Source organism: Toxotes jaculatrix, chromosome 4 (genome assembly GCF_017976425.1).
Source record: "Toxotes jaculatrix isolate fToxJac2 chromosome 4, fToxJac2.pri, whole genome shotgun sequence".
NCBI lineage: Eukaryota > Metazoa > Chordata > Actinopteri > Toxotidae > Toxotes > Toxotes jaculatrix.
Window position 1 is genome coordinate 7,670,922 of NC_054397.1, and position 19,439 is coordinate 7,690,360.

General features: G+C 40.9%; 1 protein-coding gene across 3 annotated transcripts in view; it reads left to right on the forward strand.

The window, feature by feature from the left end:
* Positions 1-19,439, forward strand: part of lrba (LPS responsive beige-like anchor protein) — a 190,035-nt gene that overhangs the window by 33,235 nt on the left and 137,361 nt on the right. For all 3 annotated transcript variants that reach the window (XM_041035968.1, XM_041035969.1, XM_041035970.1), the window contains exons 11-27: positions 287-395; positions 797-949; positions 1,388-1,556; positions 1,730-1,809; positions 2,574-2,636; positions 3,241-3,338; positions 3,724-3,816; positions 4,887-4,995; positions 5,349-5,430; positions 7,536-7,659; positions 7,796-7,988; positions 13,785-15,179; positions 15,344-15,528; positions 15,878-16,031; positions 16,691-16,871; positions 18,573-18,706; positions 19,299-19,406. In XM_041035968.1, coding sequence (XP_040891902.1) covers positions 287-395; positions 797-949; positions 1,388-1,556; positions 1,730-1,809; positions 2,574-2,636; positions 3,241-3,338; positions 3,724-3,816; positions 4,887-4,995; positions 5,349-5,430; positions 7,536-7,659; positions 7,796-7,988; positions 13,785-15,179; positions 15,344-15,528; positions 15,878-16,031; positions 16,691-16,871; positions 18,573-18,706; positions 19,299-19,406 — 3,430 coding nt within the window. The remainder of the gene's footprint in view (positions 1-286; positions 396-796; positions 950-1,387; positions 1,557-1,729; positions 1,810-2,573; positions 2,637-3,240; positions 3,339-3,723; positions 3,817-4,886; positions 4,996-5,348; positions 5,431-7,535; positions 7,660-7,795; positions 7,989-13,784; positions 15,180-15,343; positions 15,529-15,877; positions 16,032-16,690; positions 16,872-18,572; positions 18,707-19,298; positions 19,407-19,439) is intronic.

The window sequence follows — 19,439 nt, forward strand, 5'->3', positions numbered from 1 at the left end:
AAAGCTGTTCGAAATTATGTTTTCTATTTTTAACTTTTGACTTAATGCTGAGCATAAAAGGTACGAAGCTGTCTTACTTATAAATTGCAGTGTTGTTGTATCTGCTGCCCTCAAGGTGATGCTAACTAGAATCTGTCCTCCCAGCACAATGGGGACACGACACCCTCATTCAGTCACATTTCATGTAGGATGTGCCCTTCATAGGCTGGGCCTTGTCAGCAGCTTACATATATTACTGTCACTGTCTAACTCTTTGTCACTGTCTGTCTGTCTCTGTGCCTCTTAGCTGCACTTTGCTATCCTTTGTGATGGAGCTCTTGAAGAACTCAGTGGCCATGCAAGAGCAGGTCCTGGCCTGCAAAGGCTTTCTCGTCATCGGCTACACTTTGGAGAAGGTGAGACAAACACAAATTGCCTCAGCTGACAAGGAAATACACAAGAGAGCCATCTTCCTGTACCAGTAGCTGCACTCATAATGAACCCGGCACAGTAATAAGGCTGATCTTGATTCCCTCAACACCACAAACACACATAACACAGGCGCACACCAACACTTAATATGAGACAGACTTTGTTTTCCCCTCAGCTGTATTTAGAGGTCACAGCTGGCTTGTGTGCTTGTTAAGCAGAAGGGGAGCTCCTCCTCATCTTTCTCTGCATGTGTCCTTTCCCTCCCCTTTCTATGTTGTACCTCATTCTCTACTTGCTTTTTTTCTGTCCTGACTCCTTTCACTTACAAATCATCTTCTCATTTTTTTTGCCTTAAATTGTGGCACTTTCTGTCTGTGGCCTCCAGTCTTCCAAGGTGCATGTGACGCGGCCCGTCCTGGACATTGTTCTGGCCTTTTCCAGATACCTTAGCAACTTGCAGAATGGCATCTTGCTGCTCAAGCAGCTGTGTGACCACATTCTGTTCAACCCTGCCATCTGGATCTATGCCCCTGCCAAGGTAACAGGAATACACACACACACCTACACAGCAGCGCATTATTCTGCATTTGGTTACATTTTGTAAAGTGGAGATAAGCACCATGTGCATATGTAGGTAGACCACAAAGATCAGCTAGCGCACACAAACATGCACATTCACACAGACCTGCACAGTCATTATCACCTGCTCCTGATCTGTATGTTCCTGCCCTACATTTTTATTTCCAGTATTTCAGTATTTCCAGAGTTCAGCTTAGAGTTCAAGGTTATCCCTTCATCTGTGACTCAGTGGCTGTTGTTAAATGAGAATGCCTTGCCTACAGCCCTTATGGGCTTAGAAGCCTCCGCTTTTCTCTCCAAGGAGCAAAAAGCTAGGCCACTCTAAAACTGGATTATTCCACTCAGACTATCCAGTTTGCATGGATGTGTGTTTTCATGTGTGCTTTATCTTTTGCAGGTGCAACTTACCCTCTACACTTACCTGGCGACAGAGTTCATCAGCACAGTGACCATCTACAATGCCATTCGCAGGGTGGGCACTGTACTGCAGGTCATGCATACACTGAAATACTACTACTGGGTTATCAACCCACAGGACCGCAGTGGAGTCATCCCCAAAGGCCTAGGTGAGAGTTCCTGTATATGTGTACACTAACACACATTCTCACTGCAAGCTCTTCAGATCAGGTGCAATAAAAAGCAAATGATCATCCAAATAATTTCTTGTCTTAACCCTCTGAGTCCTGCTCAGTTGCTCATTCATTAGCTACTATCAACAGCCATTATTTTTGGTTTTCAGATGGTCCAAGGCCAAACCAGAAGGAGATCCTGTCTTTGCGAGCCTTTCTGTTGCTGTTTGTCAAACAGCTCATAATGAAGGTAAGTTCATGTCCCATGATTCCAAAAGCCAGACAAGCCCCCCCTGTAATCAAAAAAGACCTTAACGGATTCACTTTAGAGAAGTGTAGTCTGTGCTGTTAATAATGTATATGTGGATACCGTGGATAATAAAGAATAAAGCAAAAGTTATTTAAACAGGCATGTGTAAAAAATATTTAGAATCAGGGAAGAACAGATTTTATTCTTCACAAGCAAGCACGAACGAATGAATTTAAATCTTAATATGTCTGACCATTTCTACTTGCTTTAACAATGTTTTTCTCTGTCTAGAACAACATAGAGATTGGATGTATTAATGGGATTTTTATGTCGTGATGAAAAAATAAATATTGGCTGTGCTTTCTGGTTGTAGTACTTCTTGTTGCATTGCTTGATGTTGATGCTGTCATGCCTCATTTCTTCATCTTAGAGTGAAATGAGCAATGAATGTCCTTCCATGTTTCACATTCACATTCACATTACTTGGGATTGTGAATTCTTCATTTTCTTGTGTGATATCTTCACAAAGCAGTGGGTGTACCCCATGATATTTGGTCATGTTTGGAAAAGTATTCATGGATTTACATTTAATTTACTGCCAGTCCTAGGTTCCTTAATTAGACACCTCCTCTCCCACAGCGAGTGTGTATGTGTACTAATGTGATAGGCTTACATGTACTGTCTGGGATTGGGGGTATATATAGATTAAAACAAGGTGATCCCTGTGAAACAATTTTGAAATGATCTGTGTAATTATATTCCAGGATCATGGGGTCAAAGAGGACGAGCTTCAGAGTATCCTCAACTACCTCCTTACCATGCACGAGGTAGGCATGCACAATGTTATTCATGCAGCAGATAAATCACCACCAGATGGCAACATAACACTGCTGTACTGTGCGTTATTCTCTCCAACATGTGATGTGTAATAGCAAGAGCAAACAACTCCTGTTGTTAAAGGCAGCAGTGCTGTTCCTTGTTATTTTTCCAAGGCTGCCAGTTAAATGTCCTGACAGAGGTGGTTTTGTTTACAGTGGACTGATGCATAACAAATGAATCAGTCAGCTCATCAGTAACACAGTGAACCTTGTAAAAATAAAGGGAGATTAAAACACTGGCTGAAAAGAGCCAGTGACATGTAGCAGCTGCTCATCTTATAGAGCACATATTGTAATTCAGATGCTTATGATTTTCTCCAGTATTTCTACTGAATTTTACAGCTGCTGCTACTACTTGTGCACAAAGTAAGAATATCAATATCGACGAGTAACTACACATATCTAAACGTGTTCAGCAGACTAGGTATTCATCATAATTTAAGATATCCTCTTGAAAGCGGACTGACTTCAGCTTCATTCGACGGAATAATAGTCCCAGTGCTCTCCTTGAATACACACAGTAGCCTTAACTCCCTTCGTCTCTGTCCCACAGGATGACAATCTCATGGATGTACTGCAGTTGTTGGTGGCTCTGATGTCTGAACACCCTGGGTCGATGGTGCAGGCCTTTGATCAGCGCAACGGGATTCGGTAGTGATCACTGCTTGTATTATCTGCAAATGTGCATGTTGTTTTGTCAGTATGTTTTTGTTTAAATTAAAAAATGGTCACAGTTGGAGCTGATTATTTTAATTTTTGTAGTTTTAGTCTTGTGTCACTATAGATTTATGCAGCATGTTAGATTGTTGAGGCTCAGTGGGCTCATGGTTTTTTTTTGTTTCATTTAAAAACACATCAAATTCTGTTTTCATAAAAGAAATATGTACATATATGCATGAAAATGCTGCACTCGATACTACTAAATATTTTTCTAATTTCTAATTAGATGCTATAAATGTGTAAAATGTAAATTGTATATGTGTAAATTTCTGTCATTTTTTAAAATGTGTTTTATTGAATATTGCTTTTTTCACAGTGTGATTTACAAGCTCTTGGCCTCAAAAAGTGAAGGGATAAGAGTGCAGGCACTCAAAGTAATGGGCTACTTTCTGAAACACTTGACACCAAAGTAAGTAAAATGTCAAAGCTAAAATCCGCATCACCGTTTTTCCAGACTATACGTTAACTTGTAGTTTTGATGTGTATAAGTGCATGCGCCAGAAAGTTTATTTATTGATTCCATAACTGTAATTCTTCATTTTTTTTGTGTGGTTGCCCCGGCTACTTATTACAATTTAATGTTGTTCATATAATTTTTTTTATAAGTCAGTTTGTTAATAATAATAAGTTATTATTGGTTACAGAATAACTGTGAAATATTGTAGCCTAAGGAGGAATCTAATCATACGGCTAATTTTCAACAACACTTTTAAAATGGCTCATGTTAAAGTTGATCCTCTATGTATCTGCAGGCTTCACTGTCAAAGTAAGCTAAAAAATGAGTTATCATACACTTCATTTTCATTTTGAGCATTCTATTGATACAAACGTGTTTCTTTTGAGCTATTTTGGGTGGTAGTGCTTGATGGGATTCAGATCAAACTACAAGCTGTGGTCTATTTAATTTTTACTAATCACCACCGTTTGTTGTGTGTGCACCCTATGGTGAAATAGGAGTGCCAGAAACAACTCTAGGCCTGTCTCAGTAACTGCTTTCAAGCCTTGTGATCCAGATGTGAGATTGACTGCAAGGCTATCTGCAAACAGTCCACGTTTTTTTTGCTGAGTTACAATGTTAAAATTGGAAGCGATCCATGATGAGAGATGAAAGAGATGAAGACTTTAGAACTCCTCTTACTTAGTCAGCAGGGACTCTCTTTTTCATTTCCTCCATGTCTAATGTCAGCCAGAGCTCAGCTGATTTATACAGCTAAAGATTTCAAGTGCTGCAGTTACTTGACTCATCAGAAACTCCAGATTTTACTCTTGTTGTTTCTCAAAATTTATGATTTTCAATGACATTTCGAATATTATTTGATATTACTTTGGAAATAAAAGTTGCAGTTGTGGAATTTCAGATTATCATGTTCCAGTTTAGAAGAGACACTGCATTATTTTCAATTTCAATTACATTCAACAATGGTCTGGTAAATACTGATGTTTACTGACTGACCTTTGACCTCCTAATGTCCTGATCAGGAGGAAATCTGAGGTCATGATGAGTCACGGCCTCTTCTCCCTGCTTCCTGAACGCCTGATGCTCCACTCCAGCCAGTTCACCATGACAACCTACAATGTGCTCTTCGAGGTCAGTGCTCTGCCTACGTTCACTCTACAAGCCTGTGCTTATCAGAATGAAATGATCTTTACAGACAACAACAATGAAATACAAGAATAACCTCAGTGTTCAACTACATTCCAATATTTATTTTGTCTATACTTTATTCACAATACGACTGAATTTGTGCCTGACTAACCTTTGTCAAATTTTCCTACTTAATATGAAAATTAAATGAAATACACGAAACAGTAAATTGTACAGCAACATGATGGTGAAATATATATATAATTATGCGAATCCATAGTGTGGTTTGTTTCTCTGTTATTGTTAAGAGCTATATAGATATTTATGACTTGAATCCCCTTTCTCTCCCATGGTAGATTCTTACAGAGCAGATCTGCACTCAAGTGATCCATAAACAGCATCCGGACCCTGACTCCACTGTGAAGATTCTCAACCCACGTAAGTGCCTCCTCTGCGCCACACTACTCTCCTAAATCATCCCCTGCAGCGTACCCTCTACATACCTATTGCTCCATGCTGCACTGGAGGATATTCCCCATGGAACTGTGCGATCGCTATACACAGTCAAACAAATGAAGGACATAAATTTTGCAGCCAGAGGGTATTTTCATACAACTGAGCCTAGCATGAGGATGGTGCAAATGCTTTGTGTGACAAATATACACACATCTGCTTGTTTTATTGGGAGCCGGTGTCATGATTTGTCTCAAATAATTTACATTTAAAAGGAATGATAAATGTATGGAAATTACAACGGGACTTAATTCAGTGTGTGAGAAATGTTATGTGGTGTATTTAATTAATTCAATCAATTATTTAATTGCATTTAAGTGAGTTTAGCATTTGTTGTTTTAATGCATTTGCTTAACTCATATTTATACAGGACTTATGTGTACTATGTGTGGAGTAAGTATTTAAAGTTGCAATTTTTGTTATTAAATGTATTATTCAATTTTTAAATATTTTACCATCAAACTTAATGTATCATGTTAATAATTTATATTATCTATTTTACAATAAAAATGTTTATTTGATTTATTAAAAAATAATGACTTAATGTAAAAAGAGTATATTTAAATACCCACATCCAGCGCATATGTATGTATATGCGCTGTATTTTTATATACTAATACACAATTTTTTTTTCTATCAGTGCATCATTACTAGCAGAAAATGCATCATAATAAGCTGAGATGGCAACTCCTGGCTTAGAATGTTCCCATCCTGTGTCTTCAGGCCGTTACTCACCTCCTATTTCACATTAGCTCACAAAATGTTTTTATATGGTGAAATCTTAAATATTCATCTCAGCTAAGAAAACAAAACATCCCTCTGTCTTTTATACTCGTGTTTCCACACATGCTCATGCACCTTTATGCACACACTTGCAAAACATCTTTAATCAGTTTGAAATCCAAGCACTTGGTATAATCACAACCAAGGTTTACTTCTAACCAGCCTTAATCTGACAAGGTCACGCTGTAGTCACACATTGATTATCTTAAGCCTTTATTGTGTTAAAAACTCTCCTACCCAACCATCCTAGACAGGCGGTATATATCATAGAAACCTTGTATGGGTTGTACATGTGAGCACATTCTATGGAACATAGAGCGGTGGTCTGTTTCTCCTTTGCCGTGCATTCTCTTGATTTAATCTGTGACAAACTCCCAAAATGGCCCCCTGATTGCAGTCTTTAGTAACGTCAGAGCCAATCAAACAAACCGAGGAAGTACCGTTTCCCTCAAATTAACTCAAGGGAAAGGAACCAAGAGCAAATGGAAAAAAGAAGGGAATACGCCATCCCTCCATCCTCATTCCCGGTACATGCTGGGGTAATTTTCTGGCGGTAAAGGTTCAGCGACTCATAATTTGAGTGACTAAGGCGTAGAAACAACACAACCGTCTGCTGGGGCAAGGGGGCATCGGTTAGCGCCAAGGTCTGAAGAGACAAGTGAAATCCAAGCCCCGCCGTCTCCCTACTCAAAGCAAATGGACACTGACATTGTCTAGATAATTCATCTAAACAGTCAGTCTCTTTGGTTTAACTGAAGCCAAGCCTTCCAGAAGGGCCTGCGACTCTGGCTCTCTCGTTTGAAACAATACCAGAACCATTACAGTATAATATAAGATCAATGGCCCAGGCTTTTTTATTCTCCTCTGTTCTGTTTTTCTTACCACAGGCACAGATTTTCAGGTGTGTACAGCTGGAAGTTCAGATAGTTTGTGACACAATGATTTGCACATGTTGAGACCAATGTATGATTTAGTTGTTGATTTGTGCAGTTTCTCCTTCTGCACCCAGTTTTAAATCCAAGCAGAAAGCAGGATGTTTCCCAATCCAAGTTTTTTATTCTAATCCTTGAAAATACAACTTTCTATAATGTATTATATTACAAAAGGAACATCGCAGACATACTTTATAACAGATAAAGAAGAATCTTGATATTTTCAGGCAGTGTTATGTTCATTTTTGTAACTCCCTAAACATGTTTTATCTCAGTCCTTGAACGAAATGGGTATGCTTCTGTTAATATTTCCAGAGATTCTGAAGGTAATCGCTGCTCTGCTGAAGAACTCTCCCCCATCTCCAGAGAGCATGGAGGTGCGCAGGGTCTTTCTGTCAGACATGATCAAACTGTTCAATAACAGCCGGGAGAACCGCAGGTAAGAATCCAACCACTTCACAGGATAGAGAACTACATCACACACTACTACTACTACACACAATGTTTGCATTGCAGTGGGATTCACATTCACAGTGCTCCACCACCTTCTCATAGCCGCGTACTTTTTGTTTCAGGAGCCTGCTGCAGTGCTCGGTGTGGCAGGAGTGGATGCTCTCTCTGTGCTTCATCAACCCACGAAACAGCGAGGAGCAGAAAATCACGGAGATGGTGTATGCCATCTTCCGCATCCTGCTCTACCACGCCATCAAGTATGAGTGGGGTGGCTGGCGCGTCTGGGTGGATACCCTGTCCATCACACACTCCAAGGTCAGAGCGCTCATTAAATCCGTGCACTCCTCACACGCACACACATACGCTCACACACAGGTTAGACGCAGCTTTGTTTATCTTTCTCTGTGGATCTTCTCCTATCTCCTCATCTGTTTCATTTTTACAGTTTTTTGTGCTCCGTTTCTGTTTCTCTTCATTTTACATCACACGCCCTTTATCTCTCTCTGGTAAACACAAGAACACACACATACACTTGCACACACACTCACCATGTCTCAAACATTCACCATGTGACTGGAACCATAACCCTCCTCCTCAGTTTGGTTGCAGCCAAACAGACAGCAGTATGCAGTCAAAGCCATCAGCTCTGTCACCCATATGTTTAGCTTCAATCTGACATAATGCAATTCATCAAATAAGAAATTAGAGAGCATTATCGTCTCGCAGCGTAGGCTAGCATGGTAATTGAACCTTGCCTCACAGTGCCCATCAGATTAAGCTTATGGAAGCTATACGGTGATTATAATTTAAAAGCTAGTTGCAGTCTAAACCAATGGGAATGAAACCATCAGCCCCTCTACTCTTTATTTATGTATAGAGTCTCTTTCTTTCACGTTACACAGATAAAAATAAACTTCTGGCACTTCTTATTTCCAAAAGCTGAATTCAGAATACTGCTTTAGAAATTCAGTGTTGATATCATATTACGCTACTCTGTTCCAAAGCAGTGGAGTAATTTAGGCTGGTGTCAGATTGTGGTCTGGGGGGTTTTTAATCCTGGCAGATTGAAGGTTGAGTTTAAGAAGTGCTTGTGATACGAGACGCTTCACTGTGTCGTGGAGTGTTGTGAGTCTTGGCATCCAGTAGGGGGCACAGACAGACTGCATGGGAGAGGATCAATATGAAGGCAGCAGTTAGCAGGATGGTGTGTGCTGTATACTGGATGCTCTGATCTCCCAGTGTCGCCGCACTCCCCTGAAAAACTGCAGAATTAGCTTCCAGTTGTACAGCAAATAACGTGTACATATAAAGGTCTAAGGAAATTTTCTGTCCTTGGCAGCCAAGGGCAGTATTTGATGTAAGGTGGTTGTAAAGACGAGGGAAAAACAAGAACAGTTTGATCAATATATTGTCGTACAGTAACAGTGTGAAACTGTGGAAATATAACACATGTATGTACAGCAGCAGAGGTCTGTCTGCTGTACTGTATTGTACTGTCATTACATTACTAATGATATATTATTTAAAAAACATTTTTACTATCCACAGTTTAAAAATGCATTTGATCAGAAGTGTAACTGTGATATTTCTGGTGGACAGTGATTTAAAAATTCTGGTGCGAATATGATGTTTCCGATGTTAATATGATGTGATACTGAGATTTTGGCTGTTAATAACATCTTACCAGTGCAGGGATTAGTTTTGCCTTTATGCTTTGTGCTGGTTTCACTTGCTCATGAAGCTGCTGTGTGTTGGCGTCTCATTTTGCAGCATAGCAATGTGTCTAGTTTGGTGTCGTGCAGAGAGGGTTTATACTTCTTATACGTTCTCTTCACACGACACCTGTAATTTCCTTTTTTTCCTGTAATTGCACAAGATTAATGCTGTTTCTTTTTGGCTCTAGTAACAATACACCTCACTCACCGAACAACAGAATTTCACATGTACAATGTGTGTGAATAAACCCATTCACTTGTAAGATGAGAGACACACACACACACACACAAACAAATGCACACACAGTGCAGAGACCCTGCCTGTGAATCGGATAGTTGCATTGGGTGCTAGCCACCAAGATACATGCATCTGCTATAAAAAAGCTAAAGAAACTCAATTGCAATTTTATTGTCCCGTTTGATAGATTTCCTGCCACCTTTGTAGCACCAAAGCTGTTTGTCACTGTTGTTCTCTCCTCCCACTGCTGCAGGGCTGTGTATGTGTGCATGATTGTGTGTGTGGGTGCGCGCACATGAATGTCTGTGTTTGTGTGAATGCAAGTTACCAGGCACATTTTCTCTTTGCCCTCCTTCTCTCTTGGGCTCCAGTAAGACCCTTCTCTCCGATCCCATTGAATATTCATCGAAACCGTGCCAGAACAATCAGAGAAACAAGGCCTCATAAATACAACCAGCCCACTGGGAGCCTCTTGATAAGTGCATATATGCATTCACAAATACATATATACACGCTTCATCTTTACATAGACTGTATGATTTAGTGTGCCTTGTGTCAACTATTTTAAAATTGTCACTTTTTTTCCTTGACTCAATCTTTGTGCTGCATTTTCTGTTAATACTACTTTACTTTTTGTATCTCATACGTTTTTGTATGTGCGTTTGTTTGTTTCCTGCGTTTAAGGCACAAGTTTTATTTATTTTGGCTACATAAAACTATTTGGTTGACACCTGCCAGAAACTCATGATAGCAATAATCATATCTATAGGTGTAAGAATGTGTGTTTTAATTATCCTGAGTTCTGTAGTGAAGTTTTAGTTGTGCGTTTTGATTTGGTTTTCTTTTCTGTTTTTGTCTGCTAGCACTGTACTAACAGGTTTAAGATTTGCTGAGAAGTTAAAATTTGTGAGATTGAAAAAATAATCAGTTTTGCGCTTTTTCATATTTTTTTTTTTCCAATGTGTATGTTTGTGTGTTTGTATGTGTGTATATCCTTCTATGTCAGTCATTAGCATGGAAGTGTATCTGCATATGCATCTCTCTGAACAGACAGATGTTCCTGCAGGTGGGCATGCTGACACAACAGCCCTCCCACTTTCAACCCACACACCCACCCAAGGTGCCCCTCGTCCATCTCTGCACACAAATCAGTTTGAGAACAAGGAGATCTCCAAAAGAGAGAAATCGGGGCGTGAAGGTCCTTCTGTCCTTTAGACTCCCGCCGTCAGCTAACGTCATTAAACCTGTCAGACATTTTACCACAAAGATAAATATAGGCAAAAGGGAGCCAACAGATGTTTTACAAAACATAATATACATATTTTAATGTATATACGAGCATTTTAATTTTACTGTTATATTTTTGAAGAGTTTAATCATATTAGTTCAGCCTTTTTCAGTTCATGATTAGAGTTCAGTAGTTCAGCCGTCCAGTCTTTGCCTTCTGGCGTTATTGAGACATTACACACACAGAAGACTCAAGCTGTTGTTCTTGGCAAAGAAATTCCAACAGATCCATTGACAAGTGGACAAAGAAAGGTGGAAGTGAATATAGTGAAAAACCAATGCTAGATAAAAGCCATGCATCAAGTGTTGTCTATGCTCTCTAGTAGTAAGCCAGTTGCTAGTGTAGTCATGTATTTTGATTTTTTTTGTCTTATAATTCTCAAATAAATATTAAAATCTCCAAATGAAATGTATTATAATCAGATGATAGACATCCCATTAATTTGCTTGTTTGGCTTAAATATATTTTAGTGTACACAGGCTTTGTGCAAGATGTCTTTCTATAGCTATGATAGAAATGACAGATAAAGTAAATACTGTATGCATATCACTGGACCAGTAGGAACTAAGAAGGAGTGAGAAAGGAAGATATTGTGAACAAGAGCAAAAAGCACTCGACCAGCACCGCAGTTACAGATGACATTGATTTTGGAGGAGGAATTGCATTTAGCTAATCGGATTAGAGCCACGCTGCCCTCCCCATTTCCCCTTTGTTTTGTGGTTGCTTGCTATCTATTGATCTAAATGTGGACTCCCATGCTCCTTCTGTGGGGTCTCCCAAGATCGCCACTTTGCCACCCTGACCCTCACCTAACAGGCTGTGGTGTGGGGCCTCTGCTTATTCTGAATCAGTTATACAGTTCAGATGTGGAGACAGTGGAAGTTCCAACAAAGTTTCTTTAAAGATTTGTCTTGTTCTGTAAGTGTGTTTGCAGGTATTGTTTGACTGCAGGAAACTTTAGATTTTATTCTATTTATTTCTATTTTGTTGTGATATATTTATGTTGTTAAAAAGTATTGGGGAAAGAGAACCAGCGGAGACTTGCCCTGTTGAAGTACTGTAGTGTCCTTTTGTTTATGGTAGTGTGTCCCATTTCCAAAGTGTTTCAAATCTTTAGAATGATCTGGCAGTGCTGTGCCCAGTTAATACCATGTTACCTGTCACATTAGAAAAGCCCACCATGTTTTTGTACATTACCATAACATTTTTCCATACCCCACTGAGGCCAGGCCGAGTCATGGGGTAGAATAAAATTAGATTAGATCAGCGCTGATGTCGTAGCCACCCAAGGCAGTTTCTATATATTGTAGCAAGGCTAAACGCTCTTTTAAAAACCACAGAGACATATTCTACCTCTGTCTAATGGTAACTGGATCTGTTGCAGAGCCGCATTTAAGGCCAACATACATCATCTTAATGTACAGACTGCATCCTGAATCTATGACGTTATGTGCTGCACTGCTCTCCCACATAATTTCCATAGCAGTGCACTCTGAATGCAGCCTTTTAATTGCTAAAAATGCTAAATGTCAAATTAAGCTCAAACTAATGGGGTAGAAGGTCTTGCTGTGTGATCACTGGGAAAGAGACGGACTACTGGTGCATTTAGAACAGGCTGTGCACTCAGAAAACAGCTATGGATTACCAATCACTGCTTCCCACTACAGAAGATTAATGAGCACCCATGTAGCAGGCTAATTTAGAACAATAACGCCTAATTAATTACAAATAATCAGCTTCTTTCTTTCCCTTTCCTTTCTTCCACTCTCAATGACTCACTTTCTTTTTCTTCCTCCTTTGCAATTTCTTTTTTTTTTCTCTTCTTTTTGATCTTAGGCTTTCTGGTTTTCTTTGTTTCTCTCTCGTCTTCTGTCCAAATAGCCTCAGGTGAAAAAGCAGCAGAGTGGGTCTAGTCCCCCCCCCCCCCCCCCCCCCTTACCCTCCACCACCCCCACCAACCACTAGCCCATCTTTGACTTTCTGTCCTCCAAGCCCAGTGATTAATGCAAGGTCTTAAATTAGGCGTGGGAGGATTTGCCGATGCTGGACACGCACTCAGCACAGCTTTCAGACACACACTAATAGTATCTACTGCTAATCTATGACTGCTTACATGGATGAGCTCTTCCTCAAATGCCACTGCAGACTATTGTCGTTATAGACTAGCAGTCTAGTCTACCCATATCAGATGGTAAGAAGACTGAAAGAGGTTAATAGGCCATAGGCAGCTGCACATAAGAGAAAGGAAAAGTTTTAAATATGGCACAGTTAGTCACAAATGGTCCCAGTGGTTAGATGTAAGAAGCTTATAACTAAGCAGCATTTTATGACGTATTATTAACCAACAAGGTAGTGCTGACTGTCACTCTGATGTTTAAATGTCCTACTTTTCCAACAGTGTTACAGGAAGTAACCTAACAGATATTTCTTGTTTATTACAATTTGTGTCTTATTTTTGTAGTTTTGCCCATTGTTTGTATTGGTAGGAACAACATTACAGCCCCCACCCCAGTTATTTGCTGAAATTTGGAAGCACAGTAACATTAAGAAGAAGCAGATGGGGCAAGAAACCCAAGCGGTCACACGGATCATTCACGTTTTAAACAAACCCCCAGGTTAGCCAGACTCCCTTGGCAGAGAAAACACAGGTGAACAGTAAAATATTCTGGGAGCTGTCACGCTTATAACTTCTTTGATCATGTGACTACTCGTTTCTCTCCATGTGAGACTTTATAGTAGCAACAACACCTGTAAAACGTTATCATAACCAATTATCACAACAACAAGTTGTACTAAAAATTAGGTAGATTACTGGTGCCAAGACAAGTAGTGTTTCTTACACTTGAACATATGGTCTTCTGTGTTTGCAGGTCACCTTTGAGCAGCACAAGGAGAATCTGTCCCGTATGTTCCGTCAGTACCAGCGACAGGAGTCTCCAGGCTCTCTCAGCGCAATCCGAACCATCTCTGGTGTCAGCCAGAGCTCTGAGACCTTGGAATGTGTTAATGGGCCACCTGCAGAGGATTCAGCCCCTTCCACTGTCATTGAGCTCAAAGTGGATGAGCTGTCCCAGAAGACTGCTGACTCAGCATCTAGTTCCACCATCACCTCCAGCCTGCTGGAGACTGCTGATGAGAGGGGACACGCATCCATCACTGTGTCCAACATCCTGGCAAGGGCCGAGGAAGAAGAGCAGAACCTGGGTCAGGGGCATTCTGGAGATGGCTCAGGGGATGGAAAAGAGACTGAAGCTGCTGTGACACAAAAAAATGATACAGAGGAACAAAGTGAAGAGACTAAGCAAGAAGCAGGGACTGAGGCTTCCACTGACAAGGACAGTGATAATCTACAAACGTCCATGGTTACGGACTCTGCTACAACATCTGGGAGTAATGATGCACAAACACCAACAGATGATGAAAAATATGAGAGTGAACACAACAAAGGCGGATCGTCAAACTCCATGACAGAAGACTCTTTAAATGAAGCAGACACAGAACTGCCAGTGGTTTCAGAACAAGAAGGTAAGACTGACCAAACGTCCCCTGAGACCGCAGCCTCTCTGGAGAACAGTGTGCTGGGTGGAGCTTCCGTCTTCAATGAGGACCTGGTTGATGTGTCATCTGTTAGCGACCAGATCCACCCTAGTGATGCTGATGATAGCCAAGAGGAGTCCTCCTACGCTTCTGCTGCTGCCGGAGAGGAAGAGGAAGTATTAACAAAGGAGGAAGATAAACACGAAGATGATGAAAGCAATAAAAATGATCGGGAAGGACAGGAGTTGAAAACTGAAGAAGGAAAAGATGAGAAGCAGGAGGTTAGCATGCATGAAAAAACTGGATTGAGTGAAACTGAAGAGAAACAGGTGTCTGGTTTGGAGAGTCAGACTCCTCCAGTGGAAACACACGAACAAAATGTGACAGAACCACCCAAAGAGAAAGTTAAAGATGAACAGTCTTCCCCTGTATCTGAAACCACTACTTCAGACCAGCAGCCCTCAGATGCCACACTATCCTCTACAGCCCAGGAGGTTGCAGCAGCATCAGACTCCACCTCACCTAGCCAGCCTTCAGAGACCAGTGGCACCACTGGAGAGGAAACCTTGTCCAGCGCCCCGGACAGCAGCACCACTGCCTCTAGCTCTGACACCCAAAGGAGTGCAGACTCTATCAGCAAGACCAAAGAGATAAAAATTGCTAGACTGGATGTGTCCAATGTGGCCTTAGACACAGAGAGACTTGAATTGAAGGAGACCTCTACAACAGTACGCATCTGTTTTTATTCCCTATTTTCTCTCTTTTGATCTTTTAGAATTCACTAAATATATATAAAATATATATAAAATTGAAATGTATATTTTTGGCAGCAAATGAAATGGAGAAAATTGACAGTTTATGTGCCAAACCTTGCCATACCTCCTCTGTGTAGGAAACAAGCCAAGGCCAGCCAACAGCAGCGCCAGGAAGTTCTTCAGGTCAGCCGAGAGAGAGCGGTACCTCAGCTCCTCGCTCCACCATGTTTCGCATCCCAGAGTTCCGCTGGTCCCACATGCACCAACGCCTCCTCACTGACCTACTCTTCTCTATTGAGACAGATGTCCAAATGTGGAGGAGGTAGGGTAGCAGTGATTTGCTGACTCTGACTTTACTAATGCTTAAGCTAACAATAATTTTGTCGATTGATTAATGGAATAAAGATTTATTGAGTTTTCATCTCTCTGAGGACTAAAACACTACTTCAGATTACATTTAACCTGAAATCAAGTCTCTGTTGATGCTGTGGATATCATTGTTAATTGAACACACTTGACGAGATCGACCAACAGACACTGTTTGTGGGAAACTGTAGGACATGTAGAACTGTGAGCACAGTTTTATCTGTAGCTACTGTGTTGTTAAAGAGGTCATATTCTAGTTTGTGTTTTGTTAACAAAGACATCTTTTTTTTCCTACTGCCTCTCAGTCACTCCACAAAGACAATTTTGGACTTTGTGAACAGCAGTGAGAACGTCGTGTTTGTCCACAACAGTATACACCTCATCTCCCAGGTGGTGGACAACCTCATAATGGCTTGTGGAGGCATTTTACCTCTGCTCTCTGCTGCCACCTCTTCCTCGGTGAGTCTCCTAATGTGTGAGTGTGTGTGTGTGTGTGTGTTTTTATGTATCTGATTTTGTCAGTGGCTGTAAATGTAGCTGATGGCTCCAATCACAGGAAGTTATCCATCCATATTGACCTTTCTCAATTGCATTAGGCTACAGTTAGCTGCTTCCTAACATTGTTAGTTTGTTTTTGTGTTGTCTGACCTCAGTGACTGTGACTGTCATACATGCGTCTTTGCTTATGCCAATGACCTGACCAGCCTGTCTTCGAAATGGGTGGATGCTCAGTCCTTTTATAATTCAATTACATTCGGTTTATACTTGTCTGTAACCAAATTTAAAAATGAATGTGAAAAAATTACTACACATGCCACAATGTGTTTTCAGTACAGCTGTTGCATATGTTACATATATACTTTATGTTTTTATATACCTTTCCTATATTGCAAGTAAATGTGATTAATCATTGGCTATTTAACATCACCCTGGAAAAATATGTTCATGCTTAGAAACAGCATAAAAATTGACTTTAATGTTATTATTTTTTAATGAAACCCTGCCTGCAATCAATGTTACAATTTTTCTTTGAGCCACTAGTAAAAATGAAATGTTATTTTATACCATGGCAATCTTAACACTTAAAGGGTTATTGTTTTTTTTCTCTCTACTGCCAGCACGAACTGGAGAACATTGAGCCATCCCAGGGCCTGGCAGTGGAGGCCTCAGTCACCTTCTTACAGCGCCTCATCAACCTTGTGGATGTTCTCATCTTTGCCAGCTCCCTCAACTTCACAGAGATAGAGGCGGAGAAAAACATGTCGTCAGGAGGCATCCTCCGACAATGCCTTCGCCTTGGTAAGCACTTTTTTTCAACTCATTATTTCTGAAATTGCTAATTAACTTTTTTGTTGTGTATCCATTCTTTCCTTTGTTTGTCCCATTTTTAATTTCTTCACCCTTGCAGTGTCTTTAGATGTTTTGTTGTCCTACTTCTCATCTGTGTTCACTCACTGAATTTCCTTCATTTATCTCCTCCTTTTACTAAGCCCTCTGTCCTCCCCTGTTCATCGATCCATCTCATATCAGCCAGCAGTAGCTTCTTGTATTAGCCCCAGTCATGGCTCCCTGTAGCCTTTCTGACCCTCCCGTCAGTATTCTCTCTTTCTTCTCTGACTTCTTCCTCTTCCTCTCCCTCTGCTGTTCTCATCCCCTCGCCTCTTTCACTCTGCTCGTATCAGCACTCTCTTATCTTGTTATTATAACCCCACTGCATGGCAACACTCTAAAATGGCTGCTATCATGATGTAGTGAGTTCTCCATAATGGCCTTGGCTGTACTGTACTGCTGCGTAGCCTGAGGCCTTTCTCTGCCTTCTGTTGCAGGCTATTAAAGTTTCCTCTGACAGCATCAAAAGCCAAGCCTCGCTCTAGCTGAATAAAAGATATTGAAATTCTTACATTATTAATTTTCTATGGTGAACCCTTTCAGCAAACACAGATCAACTCAGTATACACACACCAACACGCACTCGCTTAGAAGTGGTGCAGTACTTTCTACACTGATTTAAATAATTTCTTCATACTTTGTTCCATATATGTAATGGTGCATTTGCAGGTATCTGTTTTTGCTTTTAGATTCTCATTACAGTGAGGCCTACGCAGAAAAAGCCTGTCAAAATGCAAACTTGTTATACAAAGAGCACTTCGTCTCTCAGATATTATCCAGCTACCGTTGCTGCTGGTGGGTTTTTGCAGGAAAGCGATGCCACCGCACTACAGGTCCAGTTTTAGAAAGCAGCCGTTATGAAATGAATATTTGATGAGGTATGCGCTCCCCATTGCTGGCACCTAATCTGATTTTGGAAGACTGTAACAAGGTTTTAGCGTCTCCACCCCTCCCTCCCCCCTCTTTTTATAAATGGTCGTATGAAAGAGTAGTCCTAATGGAAAAAGCGAGCCCATTTCCAGACGGAATAATTCCCTCCTTCGTGATCTAAATGGCTCAGAGTTAACATTTGTCAGTTGTCAAGTATACAACAGTGGGGGTTGGGAGGGGCTCCAACACAGGAGCAGTACATTAGATCACAAAAGGGCAAGTGTGCCAGTTTTGAACCCACCTAAACTTGTCGGAGCAGAAGATATTTTTTGTGGCAAAGGACGTATCTTGCTGCCTACTCAGCATGTGCACACCCCAGCAGTGTCATTTGTTATGGGAGCTGCACAGTGGATGTGATTCAAGAGCACACCCTTGCACTATGACCTTGGGAGGAGAGGTGGAGCAGGGAAGAGTGAATGATGCTGCCAGAGTTGGCCAGAGCACTGACCTTGTTGCGGCCCCACTTTTTCTCCTTTGTTTTTGTCTCTCTCAGCTGCCTCCCTTGTGATTTTCTCAGTTTTATTAGCTTGATTTTTTTTCTTCTTTTTTTTTTTGCATTTGCTTTGGGTGTCATCTCTTTTTGGGGATTTTCAATTTCATCATAACTGTACTAAATATTTCTCTGAAAGTGACTTTATTTATATGTTGTCACGTAATCTCTGCTCCTCTGTCCCACCCCAGTGTGTGCAATGGCGGTGAGAAACTGTCTGGAGTGTCAGCAAGCCCGATTTAAGCAAGGCACGGAAGGCTCAGCCCGCAACTACACAGCCATGCCCAGCGCTGTGCTTGGAACAACCAAGTCTGTGTCTGCACAGGCAAGTAATCCAGATCATGTCTTCAATTCATTATCTTGTAAATTTCCTACATTTCCTCAAAATGCAAAATAACAGCATAAACCTCAGTAGTCTGCTCTCACCCTTGTACTGGTCATCCTTTGAGTTTTTTACACTTGAAAACCGTCACTTCCTCCCTTGCCTTTTTCCTATACTCAACAGAAAACCAGGAGGCGCTTTGCCCTTTGTCCTGCTCACCAGCAACCACCAAGTGTTATTGCATTAGCTCACATCTTATTATATTACCACACTGGTTGCTATTTGTTACACTACACTAGGTTTTTGTTATTGCCCCTTTGATTTGATACAGTGACTTCCAGTAAAGTCATGTTGTTCTTCCCTGAACCGGGTGTTAAAGCTCATTTATAATGCAGTGGCTCTATAGAAAAGCCATTATGTTAAGGACAAGATCCCAGGAGGAATAGCTTCCCTCAGCTGTGAAACCTTAACCTATCCCATGAAGTGCACATGGGTTACTTAACATCCTGGTTGGTGTAGAGGTGCATGTGCTTTTTGAACTTCACTTGTAGACAATAACATGTGGTAATGGTTTATTTTTCATGAACGCATGCAGAGTCCTGTTGATGCAGTGACAGGTGGAATGTCTCCAGTCAGAGACCTGGACCGGCTGCTTCAGGACATGGACATTAACCGCCTTAGGGCTGTCGTCTTCAGAGATATTGTGAGATGTCCATCAAACACCTTCCCTTGTTGT